We start from the raw sequence: 22,549 nt of genomic DNA on the forward strand, positions 1-22,549 counted from the left end.
CACACAACTAGGAACCAATGGCAGTTACAGCCCTCTTTGTGTGTACATGTGACCTACGGTCGCTTATCTCCCGATTAGGGAGTCTTACTGGTAGTAAATGTACCCCCATTGATTCCGGACGGGGACCCAAATCCATTTGGGTCCCTATTCGGAATCAATGGGGCTACATTTACTATAATCAAATTTTTGTCTTAGGAAAGTGAAAAAAAAAAATGTTGTTGAACTCAAGTCTCCATGAGCATGAGGTGAGTAATCAATAGGAAAAAAAGTCATTTTGGGGGTGAACTACTCCTTTAATACCAAACTAAATAATTTAGTCTCCGACCTGAAGGAGACGGCGAGGAACGTCGAGGAGGCCGAGCAACGAGTTTCGAACATGGAGGAATGAAAAGGGGGGTTATCATATTATATATCATATTGAGCCCTTTGCCTGAGTTTTATAAGGACAATGTTGTTGTCGGGTAAAGGGGGTACTTGGATTAAAAAATCAGGGAAAAGCGGTACTCCTTTTGGTAGCCAAAAAGGATTGAGAAACACTGCTTTATACCAGTGTTTCTCAACCACTGTGCCTGGGGACCTTTGGTGTGCCCCTGAGAAGGGTCAAGTGTGCCCCTTGAAACTGCTTGAAAGCCAGTATTGTATTCATCATCTTAAAAATTATTTAAACTAGTGAAAACAGCCGATCTACAAGCACACAACGCCTCGCACCGCGAGGCGTTGTGTGCTTGTAGCACCGCGAGGCGTTGTGTGCTTGTAGATCTGCTGTTTTCACTACTGTTGTGCGACAGCCTTGTATGATGAAGCAGGGCTTTACTTTGCGAAGAAACGTACAAATCTGAAACTTGGAGATACAAGGTTTCTTCCCGACAGTGACGATATTTACACCCCCGTATTATGTTGGTGTGCCCATGGATTCTTGGGACATGAAAAGTGTGCCCAAGCAGAAAAAAGGTTGAGAAACACTGCTTTATACAACCACCAGAATGATTGTGTCTTGGTCCTAGCTAGGACACTGCGTTTGCCAGATTATGGGGGAGCAAGTGTTCTGGGCCTCTTAGGTGGCTGGGTGTAGAGGTGACCGGTAGTGACCATGGACAGGCGTCCAGCAACAATCCGACGTTTTCCGCCCAAGCGCGGCTTGCGTCTCTTCACTGATGCCTGACCGGCAGCTCTGCGCTGCCGCATTAATTGCGCTCGTTGCGCTTTAGATCTGACAGAGGTCGTCGTGCTGGTATTTATGTAACGGGAAAACATGTTCAAGGCCGTGGCGATTTTGCGCGGATTGGTCTTTACTCGCTGGAAGGCTTCCGCCGCGGCCAGCGCCGGAGCTGCCAAAGACGGGTCCCTTCTGATCTTGGCCACCAAGTCCTCGCACATTTTGGCCAATCCCGTTGCTGCGGCTTGACACGATGCTGGGGAAACAATACAAAATCGGTTACGGTAAAGTAATGGCTTATTGATCACAAAAATAGTCAATAGTTTTGAAAGAGCGCAGTAATTTGGTCCTGTAAGTCGGGGTGGTCGATATGGTGATAAACATAAATATCATTGAGGCGATACAATGTCTCCACGATATGCCTTTTCAGAGAGATCGTGATACAATGAGGGAGCCGTAAAAAGAAATCCTGTTGAATTGTTAATACAGAGATTCATTGCAGAATCCATTTAAACCTGCATTGTCTAAGTTTAAAAAGTCAAGGTCTCCCCTTAACTCTGACAGCATACAAATGAAACCAAATGGACCTGTAAGGGTCCATTTGGTTTCATTTGTATGCTGTCAGAGTTACATACTTGTAAGAGTCAAATTTAGACCTCCCAAAAGGAACCCAGAGAGTCCCTGGACCACACTGGTCTAAATGGTCTGTTACTCCTTTTTCTTGTAGTTTTTGTAGTGGTTGTGCTGTTAAGTAACTTGAAATATAACCATAAAAACCAACATGAAAAAAAAAAAAATCACGATAAGATTGTGTATCGTGATACAACTAATTACTATTTTTCCATATCACCCAACACTAGCTGTAAGACAGATATATTATTTGAAATAGTGGACTGTTACCTTCTTGTGAAGCAGACAGCTCAGCCTCTTCTTCTGCCATCTCCACATCTGGTTCCTCTGACCATGTATGAACATCTGCCTCTTCATTGGCGATGGCCCCATCTGAGCCCGTCTCCATGTTGCACCCTTCAACCTTCCTCTTCCTAGCCGCCGTCATCTCTACTCCGACTGGACTCCCATACTCCTGGTCGAATAACTTATGGTAAAATCTGTCCAAAGATAACACTTGAATTAGTACAAATATTATTCAGATGAATCACAGGTTATTATTAAGATACAGCCAGTAAAGTTAACAAACAGATCTGTCTAACTCAGTGGTTCTCAACCTGTGGGTCAGGACCCCCAGGGGGGGGGGGGTCCCTAAATCAATTTGGGGGTCCTCAGATGATTAGCTTAAAGGAGATATTGTCAACTTTTTCTTGAAAAACGGATGCTAAAATAAAAATAATGTTTCGAAAATATTTTATAAAAAAATAAGCTTCATATATGTGTTTCTATTAAAAAATGACCACAAAAAGCGTAAAATAATGATAAAATAATCATTTTGGCCATTGTCAGACCGACACTTTGTTTACATTCTAGTCTATAGACTAGGATGTAAACAAAGTGTCGGCCCTACAATGAAAAAGTTGACTATAGCTCCTTTAATGTGAAACGTCGTTTTCTCACTCAACAGTAAACAACCCAACATAAAATGTAAGTGTATAGAGAGTATCTGCACATTTCTAAAGTGTCAATTTAAGGACTTTTAAGACCTATTTTAATACCTCTAGAATGAATTTAACATTGGCCAAATTGTCAAATATTAGAGGCAGAAATTGGGAAAATAGCCGATCTACAGTGCATGCTCGCGAGGCGTTGTGAGCATGTAGATCTGCTATTTTGTGTTAAACAAAATGCAATGCCTCAACTCTTCCAACTCCATGTAGGATCAGGGTGGGGGACCCCAGTTCATCTATGATTATTTTGGGGGTCGCGGCCAGAAAAGGTTGAGAACCACTGGTCTAACTATCACATTACCTGTAGCAGAATTCCAGTTTGGGACACAGTTCTCCGTTTGCTGCGGCACGCTCGTAATCGTCACCATGCTTCTCCAGCAGGTCCAACTTGAGCATGTCCAAGGCTGTGGTCGGGGAGTGTCCCGCCTCGAAATACTTGATCAGAGTTGCTTTCGCCTCGTCTCCCACGTCGCGGTACCGGAGCGCCCCTTCGTCGTTCAGGTTGTGGTTGTGGTCGCTGTGGAGGCGCACTTTAGTAGGGAAGGCAGGCAGATGCGGATCCGAGTTTCTAAAGGGACATTGTAAACAAACATTTAGATAAAGAGTTAGTTAGTAGTCGGGGGATATCTTTAGAAATAGTGTCAAATCCTGGAATAAATTCCTTACCAAAAAAAATCTTCACCAATGTGTTTGTAAAGGTGTCTAGTACCAGTAAGACTCCCTAATCGGGAGATAAGCGACCGTTGGTCGCTTATCTCCTGTCACACTGCTGACATCAGTATGACATCACACCGTACACAAATGACCCTTATATAAGACCGGCATTATCTACCGACAGATTAGTAACAAGATGTCAAAATCGTTGAAGGTTGAATCTCCAGATATGGAGATAACCAACACATCACTCCATATATGGAGATAACCGACGAATCTCACTAAGTCTGACCTCACAAGCCCCATATTTGGACACGAACAACATATAACTCCATATATAGAGACATAGCTGCTGTCATCAGTATGACATCACACTGCTGACATCAGTATGACATCACACCGTACACAAATGACCCTGACGGCACACACCAAGCAGTGTGATGTCATACTGATGCGGAGATATGAGCAGGGCAAAGGTGTGACGTGTGACCGACGGACGGACGGACGGCCGGTGGAGGTTTTGATACTAAACTGCGACCTGACGGTCGCAAACACATCTCAAAAAGACTGAAATTCAGTTTCCCTAAGAAAATCTTTGACAGCGAGGGTAATTCTGGGTCTCATTCACTCACTATACATATACTATAGGGGAAAAAAATCACTCCCAAAAAATATGCTTTAGGTGGGATGTGAGGGGTCTAACTAGGTGTTTTTAATTATTCGGAATCCATTGCAAGCATTTGTTTTGCACCAAAACATTCCTTGGGCTAGAAATGGACCTCCATACCACTGTGAAAAGTGATGACTCATCACTAAACCATCATTTTATGGGCTGTTTTTAGCCGAATGAATGTTTTTTTTTTGTGCAAAACAAATGCTTGCAATGGATTCAGAATAATTAAAAACACCTAGTTAGACCCCTCACATCCCACTTAACGCATATTTTTTGGGAGTTATTTTTTCCCCCCTATAGTCACTTTGACTATAGGGGAAATAGTCACTCCCCTTATAGTCACTCCCCTTGTCACTTTGTATAGTGAGTGAATGAGACCCAGAATTACCCTAGCTGTCAAAGATTTTCCTAGGGAAACTGAATTTCAGTCTTTGTGAGATGTGTTACTAGACACCTTTACAAACACATTGGTGAAGAAATGTTTTGGTAAGGAATTTATTCCAGGACTTTTTAAAGTTGTACCATGTAACTTTTTTTATAAAACAAATCTTAAAATTGTCCTAACTGTTAAATCGCTAAAGTTTTAGAACACCCACTCCGTTATTTTCAGCTTCTGAAGCCTTCTCTTTATATGTTTTCTATGATCCTGGCCGTGGACCGGATTTCGCGCCAAAATGACGTAATCTGCATCATCTGTATACGTTGTGTATACGTTGCCCAATCACATCGCCGATCATGCACACATGGTACACTACCGGCCAATCACAGCTTATCTGCTCTGGTCTCCAGGAAGCGCCTCCGCTTGGCTACAGTGTTTACCATGGTGAAGGATTTTAACCTCTTAATCCACAAATCCTGGCCAGAAAATTACGTTCTACCATGCGTTCTACCCCTCCACGGATTACTATCGGTCGCGGTGGTTTGCGGCGCCGCTCCGGTGGTCCGCGGCGGTGGTCCGCGACGACTCCGGCCGAAAAACGGCCGAAAAAAGCAATACCGCTACTGACCACTAGTTGAACTTACACAGTATAGCTTTAAGATATCCCCCGACTATAGTTATAGTATGCAAATATGTCTTCTCTGTGTATTTTTGGTTACTTCCTTTTGACTCGGAGGCTTTCCTAAAAGCCTCCGAGTCAAAAGGTTTGAAATGCACTGACATAATATCATCTCCTCGCCTTTTTGCCATTCAACAATACTGTGGGTATCAGCTGGGTCACCACCCACCACCCACATACTTAACCCATTTAGGGCCTAGAATTATTGAATGCTTTAACCAGTGAAAAATAGCAGATATACAAGCTCACAGCGCGGCACCGAGTGCCGCGCTGCGAGCTTGTAGATCTGCTATTTTTGGAAAAAGTCGTGAAAATGTGTGCAAATATTTGAATATATGTATTTTCAAAGCGAACGTTTGTAACTAAAATTTTGCTTCTGGGTGGTCCCCTGGAACTAGATATTTTGAGATGGGGGTCCGTGGCCAAATACATATCATCTTGGGGGTCCTTCACATGAAAAGGTTTGAGCACCACTGACATAGTAGTCTCTCAAGAACAGACTAACCGAGCTCCAGTTAAGTGAAAAGGACCTTTTCTTTGACGATGGCTGGCCAGATGGCTGACATAGAAACATAGTTTTTTCCCAAAAACCTTAGAAGGATTCAAAAGACACTTATAGAATCAGGTCAAAATTTAAGATTTTTCAAAAAATAGCAGATCTACAAGCTCGCAGCGCGGCACTCGGTGCCGCGCTGTGAGCTTGTATATCTGCTATTTTTCAATAGTTAAAGCATACAATATTGCGTCATATTGTGTTCAGGCCTAAATGGGTTAAAGGAGGACATCACCACTTATCTTCATAATAGGTCCTCACTAATGTTCATAATAAAATAGCACAGTTTTTTTTCCTACTCGGTCCAAGTCTCTTAGGAGAGCTGTGGGAAGTTCAGAAATCCATAGTCTTGTGACATCATCATTTGACAAAAAAAATATAATTCATATAAAAAAAAAAAGAACAACTTTAACATTGCAACTTTTCAGGAATAGAAAGCCTGCATTTTCTATTAGCTTGGATTCCGCATTGATGATGTCACAAGACGATGGGAAACTGACCTGCCCACAACCCTCCTCTGAGACAAAAAAATCACACCCGTGTGAACTGAGCGGTGGTTTACCCCCCCCCTTCCCCCCTGTGTGTGTGTGTGTGTGTGTGTGTGCGCGTGTGTGTGTGTGTGTGCCTGGGGCTGGCCTGAAAACAGCGCCCCTCCCTTAACATGTGTGGTCAGAAAAGGTACTACACCACAGGCTTGAGGCTACATACGGACGCACCCACCCACCCACCCACATACATAGACGGATACACACACGGCCACGCTATGGAGACGGTGTGACCACCGCTCAAAAAAGATGAAAATAAATACATTTTATCAATTTATTAGTGAGGACCAATTATAGAGGTTGAAAAGTGGTGAAGTCCTTCTTTAATGAGCAGGTGGGCGTGGTCACACAAGAACATAATTGTAACATTTCTGTACAAAAAAAAACATCTTTACAAAAATGTATCGTGTAACACAAAACATTAGCACCAAAGATGTTATACAATACATAACTACTTACATGCTCGGTCTGCCTCTGCTGCATTCAGTCCGTAAGGGTGCGTGGAGTGTCACAACCATCTTAGCAGAGCAGTCTGTGTTCTTGCTTCTGCGCGGCACAGCTGCACCTGGCAAGTTGTCTTTTTCCTGTTTTCTTGGTGTCCTGTTGACCTGTTTGTGTTGGCACCTGTACTCCACCTAATAACAGGAGAATACAAGTGTTATATTGGGTGAACCTCTTGCATACATCCAACGGTGCCTGGTCAAGATTAAAGTGATTAGCCTCCATTCACAAAGATATTATAAAGATTGGATTTATGGTTCTTTGAAGTGAACCGGATCTCTGGGATCCGTTCCTTTCAAAGAGCCGTTCAAATGACTCATTTTAGTTACTTGTCACTTTGTAGATTTTGATTATAATTACAAATCAATTCAACCCAATATTTCGGCCATATACACATTGCCGCCATTTGAAAATAGCCGATCTACAAGCTCACAATTATTGCTCTTCCTGAGCTTGTAGATCTGCAATTTTCAAATGATTTTTCTACATGTATTCATTGGAAAACTTGTGAAATTGGACATTCTGCATAACGAGTACTTCCTACTATTGGTACTTTAAGTGCATTTTGATACCAATACTTTTGTACTTTTACTCAAGTACATTTTAATTCCGTACTTCTACTTGTGATTAGGGCTGTCACGATAATGACATTTTACATGACGATTAATTGTCACTCAAATAACTGCGATTAACGATTTAATTGTGTTTTTGTCGTTGACAATTACATTTCTGTTTGGCTTTTAGGCTTTGAAGATGCACATGGCCATCATGGCACATACATGTAACTTACAAAGAAATAACTGACATATTTGACCATTTTGTACTTAAAAAAAAGAACATTGATATTGGAAATAGCCGATCTACGAGCTCTCAACGCGTCGAGATGCGATGCGTTGTGAGCTTGTATATCTGCTATTTCCACAACTTTTTGAAAGTGTTTGAAACTATATTAACATTTCTCAACATGGAAATGATTATGACGATTATGCAAAATAATTGCGATTACCTCAAATAATTGCAATTAGACGATTATGTAATAATTGTGACAGCCCTACTTGTGGCAGAGATTTCTACATTGCAGTGTTGGTACTTTTACTCTCCTCAGAGGAACGGCTCCCTACTTTCTACCCATCGTTCATTTCAAAGAGCCGTTCAAAAGACTCGAATCGTTCGCGAACGTCCCATCTCTAACTGGCAATGCCCAAAGACAGGTAGTGTATGCCAGTGGTTCTCAACCTTTTCAGGCTGTGACCCCAGAAATAATCATATTTGAACTGGGGACCCCGGCACCCTGACGAGCACTATTGAGGAATTTTGTATAACACTGTTTTATTGTGGAAATAGCCGATCTACATGCTCACAACGCCTCGCATTGCGAGGCGTTGTGAGCATGTAGATCTGCTATTTTCACAATTTCTGCCTCTTAATATTTGACAATTTGGCCAATGTTTAATTTGTCATTTCAGAGGTATTAACAAAATCAATAACCAAAGACAATGCATAGCTATTTTTTCCAGGACCTTCCAGGACCCTTGATCAATTCCAAAACTGTACCAGTACTGGAAAAAAAAAATTTCTCATTTCAAAATATTTCCAGGAATTTCATGACCGTGGGAACCCTGATTATATAAACCCGTCTTACCCTGAAAACCACCCTTCCGCCTTTTACTTTCGTTGTTCTCGCCACCCGCCACGTGGTCACGTGAGATTTCAACCACCGCGCTATTTCATCTGTCGACGACAAGCCCATGCGAAGAGTGGCGTTGAAGTTGACATGATCGTTGAAGTTGACGCGATCCTCTGTTTCACTGATGGCGTCGTATTCACAGACGTGGTAATCATAGCCGGTGGGCAGATGGTCCTGTGAAGAAATTGGGAATCGAATGAGATATGAGTTCATTTCCGTTGTTTCTCGTTATTTTACAACGTCAGTTCTTGCTCTTACCCTGAAGATGGCAGTTAGCTGCCAAAACGTCCTAAAATAAATATTGGCACTTTGGCTACTGTGTGTGTGTGTGTGTGTGTGTGTGTGTGTGTGTGTGTGTGCGTGCGTGCGTGTGTGTGTTTTTGTCTTTTTAAGACTACTATTGAGATTTAAACAGTGGTGAAAAGTAACTAAGTACATTTACTTAATTACTGTACTTGAAGGAGGACTTCACCACTTTTCAACCTGTCTTCATATAATTCATGGGTTGCATTTGTAGTCCTAAACCAGCCATATTGAGGACCAACGGGCATAGAACCAATGTTCTACGTTAATTAAAACACTTAACAAATAGTACAAATGCAATCCATGAATAGGTCCTCACTTATGTTCATGATGAAATAGCAATTTTTTTTCCTACTCAGTCTGGGTCTCATAGGAGAGCTGTGGTGACATCATCAATTTCTAAAGTTGCAATGTTAAAGTGGAAGCCATTGTTCTCGCGATAATAAAAATATATTCTTTCAAAAATATTGTTTAAAAAAGAAATCTGTCAAATGATGATGTCACTGGTGGATGGATTTGACCCGCCCACTGCTCTCCTATGAGACCCAGACTGAGCAGATTTTTTTTTTGTGCTATTTTATCATGAACATTAGTGAGGATTTCCAATTTCCAATACTTTTACTTCTACTCCACTACATCTCGGATCCAAATACTGTACTTTTACTCCACTACATTTATTTGAAAACTTTAGTTACTAGTTACTTTGCAGTCACAAATTATAATATTACAAAACATCCATTGACCACTTTAGCCCTATTTTTTATACCTAGGCCTTGTAGATCTGCTATTTTCTAATATTTTGTACTTTTACTTTTGGTGCTTGAAGTACATTTTGATGCCAATACTTTCGTACTTTTTACTAAAGCACATTTTGAATTCTGAACTTTTACTTGTAACGGAGTACTTCTACATTGCAGTATTGATACTTTTACTAAAAAACGAAAAGAAAAAAAAACTTTTTCCACCACTGGATAAAAAAGAATAATTAAAAATGATGATGCCTACCTTCAATTGAGGAAACTGGGAGATGTTATTGTCAGGGCTTTTGCAGATCTTAACTGGCTTTTTCGGACCAAATGTTGCTAACTGAAATCTGAGGGAAAAAAAACATTCATCATTTTTTTCACCCATTACATACAATACATACATAAGCATTTTTTATTCATTTATAAATATATATACAGCCCTTCTTCAGTAAAAAGGATATAGCAAAACGGCACTCAGTCAGCAACGTTATTTTGATGAATGAATGGATTAGGTGTACCGTTTTTTATTCTTCGTCATCCCAATGCATTCAATGAATTAAATAAATGGCAGCACGTTGCAAAAAGAATACACAGAGATTGCCAAAATATAATGAAATTACCGTTTTTTCTCTTCGGTCACAGGCTCTCGTGTCTTGGGCATGGCGGCAGAGCAACGTTGAAGTCCTAAGCCGGTGTCCAGACTGACCTGATCTTAAGACACAAGACAAGAAATATTTGAATGTTTGAATATCAAAGTCACTATTCGACTCAGTCGAATATTTGCTTTTTTTTTTTTGTCTTTACAAATATATATATTTATTCATGGTTTATAAAGCTTGGCTAGATAGGAAGTCATAAGAACCCTGACAAGCACTTGTAATTGTAGGTATTACATTTAATGTTCCGCAGATAAATATTGTGAAAATAGCAGATCTACATGCTCACAACGCCTCGCATTAGATCGGCTATTTTCACAATGTTCGCATCTTGCTTACTTTGACAGTTTGGCCAGTCCTGTCGAATATTCGACTATTCGAATACTTTGAGGTTGAATAAATCGAATACTAAAAATCACTATTTGTGAATGCCCTAGTATATATACCTTTCAAGTATGCATGATTTGACCAATGGAGACGGTCAGGAGGCTAATTATCTTATAATCAAAGAGCCAGCTACCAGTATCTCTGTGTGTGCAAAGTTTTGCTCTGTAAAATTAATAAACAAATTGAAACAGGACAGTACACTGGAACAGAACAGAAGTTCATCAAAGACTATTAGTGGAGAATGAAACTAACGTTCTGCTGTATTGCCCATTTCATCAGGCCTGTCGATTTAGTTGAATATATAGGCTATGTATTTGATAACCATAATTCACAATTTCAAAATGTTATCCATAAAGCCTGGAACAAGAAAACATGCAATTTATGATCGATCACATTATATCAACTTGTTCTCACCCCTATGCTGTGCGTTCTATGAGTAACCTGGCTTTTAGGGAGTGACACAGGAATATCTTTGGGATTCTTTATTCCCAGGAAGTTGGTGATCTGTAACTTTGTTACTGTACTTTCTGTGTGTGTGTGTGTGTGTGTGTGTGTGTGTGTGTGTGTGTGTGTGTGTGTGTATATATATATATATATATATATATATATATATATATATATATATATATATATATATATTTGCCATCCGCCAGTTGCAAGAAAAGTGCAGAGAGCAGAACAAAGGCCTCTATATGGTGTTTGTGGACCTCACCAAGGCCTTTGACACAGTCAACCGTGAGGGTCTATGGCAGGTCCTTGGGAAGTTTGGCTGTCCAGAGAAGTTGATCTCTCTCATCGCTTCCTTTCACAAAGGAATGCAAGCCAGGGTCCAAGAGAATGGTGATGCATCTGAACCATTCCCAGTCAGGAATGGAGTGAAGCAAGGATGCGTCCTGGCGCCAACCCTCTTCTCCATCCTGTTCTCTGCAATGCTGCTTGATGCTTTCACAGACTGTGAAAGAGGTGTTTACATACAGTTTCGCTTCAGTGGAAAGCTGTTCAACTTGCGGAGACTCCAGGCTAGGACTAAAGTGTTTGAGGCTCTACTGCGGGAATTCCTCTTTGCTGATGACTGTGCCCTGACAGCTACCAGTCCCGACGACATCCAGCAGATTGTGAACCGCTTCTCGGTATCCTGCAGGCGCTTTGGTCTGACCATAAGCCTGGGGAAGACAGAGGCCATGTTTCAACCACCTCCATCACCCCAGAACCCTGCCGTGCTCCCCCCACCTCCAGTGACCATTGACAACACAGATCTCAAGACCGTGGAAAAGTTCTGCTATCTAGGAAGCACCATCTCCAACAACGGATCTCTAGATAATGAGATCTCATTGCGTATCTCCAAAGCCAGCTCATCCTTCGGAAGACTGACAAAGAGGCTGTGGAAAAACCATGGTGTAAAGCTGCACACAAAAACTGCTGTCTACAGAGCAGTAGTCTTGAGTGCCCTACTCTACGGTTCTGAAACTTGGACAACCTACCAACGTCACATCCAGCAGCTGGAACGGTTTCACCAGAGGTGTCTGCGCTCAATCTGCAACATCAAGTGGCAGGACAAGGTGTCCAATCTCGAGGTCCTGCAGAAGTGTGGACTACCCAGCGTTGAAAGCCTGATCATCAAGGCCCAGCTCCGGTGGGCAGGTCACGTTGTCAGAATGCCTGATAGCCGCATACCAAAGATGCTACTCTACGGTCAGCTGAAGGAGGGAAAACGTGGTCTGGGAAGACCCCTTCTCCGCTTCAGAGACACACTGAAGGCCAACCTCAGGAGCTGCAACATAGATGCAGCAAACTGGGAAGATACAGCTACCGACAGGGAAAGGTGGAGGCACCAGGTTACCCAAGGCATCGAGATCTTCGAACAGGCAAGAGCGGAATCCATCCAAGACAAGAGAGACCGCAGGAAACGAGGACCTCTCACCTCAACACAGGACAAAATTCCATGCAGCATCTGTGGGAGACTGTGTGTCCCAGGGATAGGGCTACGCTCCCACATGAGGAGCCATGCTAAGAGGAAATAACTGCCTGTATACTCATCCGTCGGATCGACGGGAGATTCCACGATGGATATATATATTATATAGCCGCAAATTGCAACACTAGATTTTTTATAATGGGATGAATCTAGGGTTGCAATACCTCCCATAGGCAGCCGATGCATGAAAACAGTTTTTTGCTAACTGATTGTATTAAACGACTTCAAACTCACCAATATTGTAGCTCTATGGAAAGCTTGGAATTTACTCTTGCTAACTGCAAAGTGTTTGTTTCTGAAAAATCCACCGACGAATTGTTATGATTTATTTTCTGTCAAGAAATCCGAGCAGACATGGTTTATTTTCTAAGTGCTGAACTTCGGAAGCGCTCGTCTTCTATAACGCCATGTACCGCTGCCTCCTGCATAATGTGACATTTAGAACCAGGTGGTCACAGGACCGTTGAGGGATTTTCCACGAGCGCTTCCAAACTCCGGGAACCAAATTTCTTGGATAGAAAGTAGCTCCTAACATGTCTACTGTGGATTTTTCTGAAACAAACACTTTGCAGTTAGCAAGAGTAAATTCCAAGCTTTCCATAGAGCTACAATATTGGTGAGTTTGAAGTCGTTTAATACAATCAGTTAGCAAAAAAACTGTTTTCATGCATCGGCTGCCTATGGGAGGTATTGCAACCCTAGATTCATCCCATTATAAAAAAATCTAGTGTTGCAATTTGCGGCTATATATTATATATATGGAAAAGCCAAAACAACTATGCCACAACTATGTTTAGAAAAGAAAAAAAAGTTGGGCTCTGAAATACATACATAAAACACATCACAAATAAATGAGATACTTGCAGTAAAGTAAATTACATGAAATGTGGGTTATGTCTAAAACTCACCACAAACAGTGTGTGTAGGGATGGCCAGCTCACACACTGAACACACACTGCAGGTCCCTTATAAACTTCACTCCTTTTCCACTGAGAAAAACATTAACATTGTCAGTAAAACATCTGCTATGAAAACATGTCCTTACCTTACAATAATATGTTGAAACAGAAATACAATCGCTGAGAAACAGTAGAGCAATGAGGACAAGCTCAACCAAGCTGAAAGACCTCTTGTTTACAATACAAATGCATTATTAACCATGTTAATATAAACCATATCAAACCCACTACATATACGACGTTTTCAAGAATATGCTTGTAACGTGTATCTGAAACTATTCCATGAAAGTATAATATATATATTTTTACCAAGATAATCTCTTCACAGAATCCTCCTTGTTTTCATTCAAGACTTCCCATAATCGACTAGTGTAACCCTTGACCCCCACGCATGGAACTCTTAAAGTGACAGTGCACGCAGTGGGGTTTACAAAACACTGCAGGCATTTGCTCCTGGTCTAAGGCGACAGTGACACATAGTGGAGCTTATGTGTAACTGCAGGCATATGATATTTGCCAGTCTGACTGTTCAGTGTTCATCCCCTCTCTCGCCCTCTCTCTCTTTCTTGTTCTCCACTTTCTAGTTTGAAAATTAGACCAGTAAACTGTCTCTGTTTTGATCGTGTTGATTGATTTTGTGTTGTTTGTTATTTTGGTGTCAGCATGTTGGCACTGGAAATAGCCTATGCTACTGTGTTCTTTTAGGCAGTGCATTTGTGTCACTATTCACTGTGCAGGCAGTGCAATGCTAGTGTGACACAATAACACAACAGCAATAATACTAGATATTTGAAAAGAATGCAAAAGAAAAATAAGCTCTTGGCTTCAGTGTGCATGATGCTGTAAGATGATCAATTAGGGCAGTGTTTCTCAACCTGTGCCCTTGGGACCTATGGTGTGCCCCTGAGAAGGGTCAAGTGTGCCCCTTAACTGCTTGAAAGCCAGTATTGTATTTTATTAACCTCGCCTACCAGGCTTTCTCCCGGGAGAGAGCCTGGTGTTCGTTCACAACAGACCGTTTGGTTTCCGCCTAAAGCGCGGAAACCACTAGAAGAAGCGGCGTCGCTTTGATTTGGTTCCCTCCGTTTGTTTCCCCAATCCCTATTAAAATGCTCGAGTAGCCTAGTGTGGTTTTGCCGGTCGCTAAAAGTTGGACTAAAACATGCATATACCAAACTATTTTTTCAAAAGCAAAACTACTCCGTATCGAGGAGTTTATTAGGTAGGCCATAAAAGTATGTCCTTGAGCGCAGGGGAATTATTTTCGGTTAAAACTGTTTCCGGTGGATATTTCCGGCCAAATTGTAGTCCTTGAGTACTACAACATGACGTTTTGTGGTTTCCGCTCCAGACCGGTTACAAACCCGAAAAGTGAAGTGATCCCAGACTAGTATTTTATATTGTATTTTTTTATTTTATATTATAAAAATCATTTCAAGCACACAACGCCGCGGTTTCTGATCATGGATCAGAAACTAATGAGATATCACCACTGTGGCATTATAAGAAAACACAACCTTTTTAAATTTGAAAATTTCGTGAGTTTTTGTACAACCAAACTGGTTTTTACATGTCTACATAATCATGTCTCGCCGCCGGCCTCTGTTCTCTGGACTGATACAGAGACTTCCAAGCTCTGGTAGAGCAACAGCTTCAACAAAAATGGTTCCCACCTGCATTAACTCATTTGGACAGTCTGCCTTCTCAGTTAAGGGGGTAGACCTTTAATTGGAACTCCTTGCCTACCGTTTTAAAACTAGAGACGGATGGTAATGTTTTTTATAGAGGACTCAAGTTATGGTTATAATCAAATCAGCTGTGTTCATATGAATAGTTTCTGAATTTCTACCTGCTGTGTGAATTGTTTGATTATGGCTATTTATGATATTGTAGGCCTATGTCCCACAAGCTGAACGGTCAGATTGTGGTATTAGCCGGGGATCCAGTTATCAAAATGGGAGAGGACCTGTGATGTTCTGCCGCACTTTTTATTTCTGTTTTATCTATTAGTTCGGTCATTAAGGTCCACAGAATGAGAGGCCTGCTCTGCCAGAAACATCGCGAAAAAAAGTTATGGTCATTTCATTTGTATATTCACTGTCCCATTGACTCCACTAGAAATATTCAAAAAAGAAAAAGTAGCATGTGAGGGGTCAAACTACGGGTTCTTCATCATTCTGAATCCATTGCAAGCATTTGTTTTGCATGAAAAACATTCCTTGGGCAAAATATTGGCCCGCAAAAACTGTGAAAAGTGGAAAAAAAGTGATGACTCATCACTTTTCACAGCTTTTACGGGCCAATATTTTGCCCAAGGAATGTTTTTCATGCAAAACAAATGCTTGCAATGGATTCAGAATGATGAAGAACCCGTAGTTTGACCCCTCACATGCTACTTAAAGCAGATTCTTTTTCTTTTTTGAATATTTCTAGTGGAGTCAATGGGACAGTGAATATACAAATGGCCATAACCTTTTTTCGCGACGTTTCCGGCAGAGCAGGCCTCTGATTCTGTGGACCTTAATGACCAAACTAATAGATAAAACAGAAATAAAAAGTGCGGCAGAACATCACAGGTTCAACCCTATTCCTTGAGCTTTTGGGCATGTGGATCCCCGACTATATGTTAGTTCTTATTGGTAAACACATATTATATTTGTTTGTAGGCCTACTTGACTGGGTTTTAGATTAGTATTATTGTTTTTGTACTTGATTAGGTTTTAGATTAGTATTAACGTTTATTGTACTTGATTGGGTGACTATTGTAAAATAGAAAAGCCTCCTGTGGACAGGTGATGAGAATTAGTTCTTGTGCTAAAATCACTTATAATGCATCTGGTTCGTCCAATGTGATGATCAAATAAATAAATAAAACATAACATAACATAACATAACATAACATAACATAACATAACATAACGTGGTTGTGATATTTTATTATGGCCTCCATTGAAAAAAGTAAAAGAATGAGCTCCAAGTTTTACTTAAATACACTAGGCCTACTACTAGAGTAAAAGTCCCCCCAGTGGAAACAGGCAGCTATTCCCCCAGGTTTGCCCCAAGTGACCCTATTATTCATGTCATTCAGTCAGACAGTTTGCACATATGACTTAGCTTTGTTATTCACGTCAATCAGTCAGACATTTAGCACATACAGTTGATAACTCGTCGTCATTAAAGGTGTAATTTACATTGCTTTGTATGTAAGGAACAGTGGCGTGGTGGCTAATTTGCAGTTGTTTGGTCCTATAGGTTTTCAGTCAGTGAGTAAGACTGGTAATGATGGGTCATCATTGTGGTTCTATGGCAACCTTTTAAAAAGCAATGTCCCCAATATATGCGGTCCCACACCCTGTTATATAAAACAACTACATTTAACCCAGTAATATAACTATCCACAATTAAACCTATTGTAATCTTACTTGAATGAGTCCATATGCATGCACACAGTCTGCACATAATCTGGAAGCAAATCTTAAAGCAACAATTACACAATCTACTCCTGAAAATATTAAATTCATTAGTTGACTGGGTCCCCCATGGGTCTATACCTGGTCTGCTCCCCCTTGCCTTACAACAAATCTCTTCAATGAAAATGTGAGCTTGTAGATCTAATGCTTTCACAGAATAGCGTTCATGTGGACGACTAAATGTACAACTGTGTTTTCCCCTTATAAAAGAATATATTTTTGTTCACTGTTCTGATAACATTTACACTGCTTGGACTTGTGGAAATGATGCTGAATGACACACTAGATCCAGAGAGCTGGACAGCTTCAAAGCCTCGATGAGGAAAGATATGGCAGGTCAGAAACGATGTTAAAGGAGTAGTTCAACCTCAAAATGACTTTTTTTCTATTGAAATGATTACTCACCTCATGAACTTGAGTTCAATATTTGTTTTAGTTTTTTGTCGCATTCAAGACAAAAATGTGATTATAGTAAATGTACCCCCATTGATTCCGAATGGGGACCCAAATCCATTTTTCCGGAATCAATGGGGCTACATTTACATTAATAACATTTTTATCTTAGGAAAGTGACAAAAGAAATGTTGTTGAACTCAAGTCTCCATGAGGTGAGTAATCAATAGAAAAAAAAACATTTTGGGGGTGAACAACTCCTTTAATACCAAACTAAATTATTTTGTCACCGACCTGAAGGAGACGGCGAGGAACGTCGAGGAGGCAGAGCAACGAGTTTCGAACATGGAGGAATGAAAAGGGGGGTTATCATATTATATATCATATTGAGCCCTTTGCCTGAGTTTTATAAGGAAAATGTTGTTGTCGGGTAAAGGGGGTACTTGGATTCAAAAATCAGGGAAAAGCGGTACTCCTTTTGGTAGCCAAAAAGGATTGAGAAACACTGCTTTATACCAGTGTTTCTCAACCACTGTGCCTGGGGACCTTTGGTGTGCCCCTGAGAAGGGTCAAGTGTGCCCCTTGAAACTGCTTGAAAGCCAGTATTGTATTCATCATCTTAAAAATTATTTAAACTAGTGAAAACAGCCGATCTACAAGCACACAACGCCTCGCACCGCGAGGCGTTGTGTGCTTGTAGATCTGCTGTTTTCACTACTGTTGTGCGACAGCCTTGTATGATGAAGCAGGGCTTTACTTTGCGAAGAAACGTACAAATTTGAAACTTGGAGATACAAGGTTTCTTCCCGACAGTGACGATATGTACACCCCCGTATTATGTTGGTGTGCCCATGGATTCTTGGGACATGAAAAGTGTGCCCATGCAGAAAAAAAGGATTGAGAAACACTGCTTTTTACAACCACCAGAATGATTTCGTCTTGGTCCTAGGACACTGCATTTGCCAGATTATGGGGGAGCAAGTGTTCTGGGCCTCTTAGATGGCAGGGTGTAGAGGTGACCGGTAGTGACCATGGACAGGCGTCCAGCAACAATCCGACGTTTTCCGCCCAAGCGCGGCTTGCGTCTCTTCACTGATGCCTGACCGGCAGCTCTGCGCTGCCGCATTAATTGCATCTGCGCTTTAGATCTGACAGAGGTCGTCGTGCTGGTATTTATGTAACGGGAAAACATGTTCAAGGCCGTGGCGATTTTGCGCGGATTGGTCTTTACTCGCTGGAAGGCTTCCGCCGCAGCCAGCGCCGGAGCTGCCAAAGACGGGTCCCTTCTGATCTTGGCCACCAAGTCCTCGCACATTTTGGCCAATCCCGCTGCTGCGGCTTGACACGATGCTGGGGAAACAATACAAAATCGGTTACGGTAAAGTAATGGCTTATTGATCACAAAAATAGTCAATAGTTTTGAAAGAGCGCAGTAATTTTGTCCTGTAAGTCGGGGTGGTCGATATGGTGATAAACATAAATATCATTGAGGCGATACGATGTCTCCACGATATGCCTTTTCAGAGAGATCGTGATACAATGAGGGAGCCTTAAAAAGAAATTAATACAGAGATTCATTGCAGAATCCATTTAAACCTGCATATTGTCTAAGTTTAAAAAGTGAAGGTCTCCCCTTAACTCTGACAGTATACAAATGAAACCAAATGGACCTGTCAGAGTTACATACTTGTTAGAGTCAAATTTAGACCTCCCAAAAGGAACCTAGAGAGTCCCTGGACCACACTGGTCTAAATGATCTGTTACTCCTTTTTCTTGTAGTTTTTGTAGTGGTTGTGCTGTTAAGTAACTTGAAATATAACCATAAAAACCAACATGAAAAAAAAAAATCACGATAAGATTGTGTATCGTGATACAACTAATTACTATTTTTCCATATCACCCAACACTACCTGTAAGACAGATATATTATTTGAAATAGTGGACTGTTACCTTCTTGTGAAGCAGACAGTTCAGCCTCTTCTTCTGCCATCTCCACATCTGGTTCCTCTGACCATGTATGAACATCTGCCTCTTCATTGGCGATGGCCCCGTCTGAGCCCGTCTCCATGTTGCACCCTTCAACCTTCCTCTTCCGAGCCACCGTCATCTCTACTCCGACTGGACTCTCATACTCCTGGTCAAATATCTTATGGTAAAATCTGTCCAAAGATAACACTTGAATTAGTACAAATATTATTCAGATGAATCACAGGTTATTAAACTCATTTGCCGCGATCCCCGACAAAACCGGAGATTTCCTGCTGTACCGCCCTGCCATGCCCGAGCATACCGAAGATTTAATTTGGTTTAATCGTTATAAAACAATTAAAAGTATGATCGCTGTTTATCGCCGATTCGGTCTCTATCGGCCCCTCCGAGACTGCATCCGGCCACATTTCCTGTTTTGACCGGATCTAGTTTTCCGTATCCGGTCTGAGGCTGGATCATAGCTCCGCTTCCATAGGTTAGGAGCTGCACGGCCATAGAATGGCGATTTTTTTTTATTTTGAGTCTTTTACCCACCTGGCATATGATCTGCACACAGACCGTCTGCTATGTGCGCGAACGTGCCCACGCAGTACCATAGCGCACAGCTCGGCCTTTTACATTCGTTTTTATGTAAACAGTGACGAATACGGATGTCTTTTTTCCAATGGGATTGTTTTATTCGAAAGCTGCTGTCGGGTCTACACGCCTGCTACATGATACATGCACAGATCGTGCGCGATGCGCGCACGTGCCCACGTTAAAAGGTAAGGACAATTTGGCAGTTGCCGAGTTCAGCGATGTTTAAAAGAGCAGCAAATGAGTTAAGATACAGCCAGTAAAGTTAACAAACAGACCTGTGTAACTCAGTGGTTCTCAACCTGTGGGTCAGGAAGTGTCCATTTAAGGACTTTTAAGACCTATTTTAATACCTCTAGAATGAATTCAACATTGGCCAAATGGTCAAATATTAGAGGCAGAAATTGGGAAAATAGCCGATCTACATGCTCGCGAGGCGTTGTGAGCATGTAGATCTGCTATTTTGTGTTAAACAAAATGCAATGCCTCAACTCTTCCAACTCCAAGTACAGTAGTGCTCGTCAGGGTGGGGGTCCCCAGTTCAACTATGATTATTTTGGGGGTCGCGGCCTGAAAAGGTTGAGAACCACTGGTCTAACTACAGGGTTCCCACAAATCTTTACCAATTCATTTCCAAAGCTTTTCCAGAATATTTAACATGATTTCCAGGACTATATAACAATAATTCAGCTCAATAACGAGTCGCTTACTCCTATGCGCAATGTCCAAAGACAGGTAGTGTATGACAGTGGTTCTCGACCTTTTCAGGCCGTGACCCCCGAAATAATCATATTTGAAGAGAGTTGAGGAATTTTGTATAACACGGTTTTATTGTGAAAATAGACAATCTACATGCTCACAGTGAGCATGTAGATCTGCTATTTTCACAATTTCTGGCTCTAATATTTGACAATTTGGCCAATGTTTAATTTGTCATTTCAGTATTAACAAAATCAATAACGAAAGACAATGCATAGTTATTTTTTCCAGGACCTTCCAGGACCTTTTCCAGTGCTGGATTTTTTTTTTTTTAATTTCAAAATATTTCCAGGAATTTTATGACCGTGGGAACCCTGTAACTATCACATTACCTGTAGCAGAAATCTAGTTTGGGACACAGTTCTGTGTTTGCTGCGGCACGCTCATAATCGTCGCCATGCTTCTCCAGCAGGTCCAACTTGAGCATGTCCAAGGCTGTAGTCGGGGAGTGTCCCGCTTCGAAATACTTGATCAGTGTTTCTTTCGCCTCGTCTCCCACGTCGCGGTACCGGAGCGCCCCTTCGTCTTTCAGGTTGTGGTTGTGGTCGCTGTGGAGGCGCACTTTAGTAGGGAAGGCAGGCAGATGCGGATCCGAGTTTCTACGGAGACATTGTTAAACACACATGTAGATAAAGAGTTATTTTTTCACATAAAAACATAATTTGAACAATTTCTGCACACTTTTTAGGAGAAAAAAAAAGTTTTCTTCACCATGTAACACAAAACATTATCGTGAAAGGTGTTATACAATTCATAGTGAACTACTTACAAGCTCGGTCTGCCTCTGCTGCATTCAGTCCGTAAGGGTGCGTGGAGTGTCACAAACATCTTAGCAGAGCAGTCTGTGTTCTTGCTTCTGCGTTTTTCCAGTTTTCTTGGTTTGACCTGTTTGTGTTGGCACCTGTACTCCACCTAATAACAGGAGAATACAAGTGTTATATTGGGTGAACCTCTTGCATACATCCAACGGTGCCTGGTCAAGATTAAAGTGATTGGCCTCCATTCACAAAGATACTGATTATAAAGATTGGATTTATGGTTCTTTGAAGTGAGCCGGATCTCTGGGATCCGCTCCTTTCAAAGAGCCGTTCAAAAGACTCATTTTAGTCACTTTGTAGATTTAGATTATAATTACAAATCAATTAAACCCTATATTTCGGCCATATACACATTACCGCCATTTGAAAATAGCCGATCTACAAGCTCACAATTATTGCTCTTCCTGAGCTTGTAGATCTGCTATTTTCAAATGATTGTTCTACATTATTTGTTGTAAAACCTGTGAAACGGTACAGTCTGCATAACGAGTACTTCCTACTATTGGTACTTTAAGTGCATTTTGATACCAACACTTTTGTACTTTTACTCGAGTACATTTTAATTCCGTACTTCAACTTGTGATTAGGGCTGTCACGATAATGACATTTTACACGACGATTAATTGTCACTCAAATAACTGCGATTTAGCGATTTCATTGTGTTTTTGTCGTTGACAATTACATTTCTGTTTGGCTTTTAGGCCACCATGGCACATACATGTAACTTAAAATATACAAAGAAATTACTGACATATTTGACAATTTTATACTTAAAAAAAAGAACATTGATAGTGGAAATAGCCGATCTACGAGCTCACAACGCGTCGAGATGTGATGCGTTGTGAGCTTCTAGATCTGCTATTTCCACTACTTTTTTGAAAGTTTTTGAAACAACACTTTCAAATAGCAAAATAATTGCTATTACCTCAAATAATTGCGATTAGACGATTATGTAATAATTGTGACAGCCCTACTTGTGGCAGAGATTTCTACATTGCAGTGTTGGTACTTTTACTCTCCTCAGAGGAACGGCTGGCTCCCTACTTTCTACCCATCGTTCATTTCAAAGAGC

The 22,549-nt window shown here is 41.2% G+C and overlaps 1 protein-coding gene across 1 annotated transcript; it reads right to left on the reverse strand.

Annotated features, from left to right (window-relative positions):
• Positions 1–1,026: 1,026 nt before the first annotated feature.
• On the reverse strand, positions 1,027–13,500 carry LOC308289509 (uncharacterized protein; the record flags this gene model as incomplete). Its single annotated transcript, XM_080731204.1, has 8 exons — positions 13,422–13,500; positions 10,116–10,206; positions 9,755–9,842; positions 8,402–8,620; positions 6,718–6,893; positions 3,077–3,343; positions 2,057–2,265; positions 1,027–1,412 (listed from the first exon to the last, which is right to left on the reverse strand). The coding sequence occupies exons 2-8, from the start codon at positions 10,154–10,156 to the stop codon at positions 1,027–1,029; spliced, it is 1,386 nt and encodes a 461-aa protein (XP_080587330.1). The 5' UTR covers positions 10,157–10,206; positions 13,422–13,500.
• Positions 13,501–22,549: the final 9,049 nt, after the last annotated feature.

This window comes from Nannobrachium achirus (assembly GCF_963921795.1).
Source record: "Nannobrachium achirus genome assembly, chromosome: 1".
Lineage (NCBI taxonomy): Eukaryota > Metazoa > Chordata > Actinopteri > Myctophiformes > Myctophidae > Nannobrachium > Nannobrachium achirus.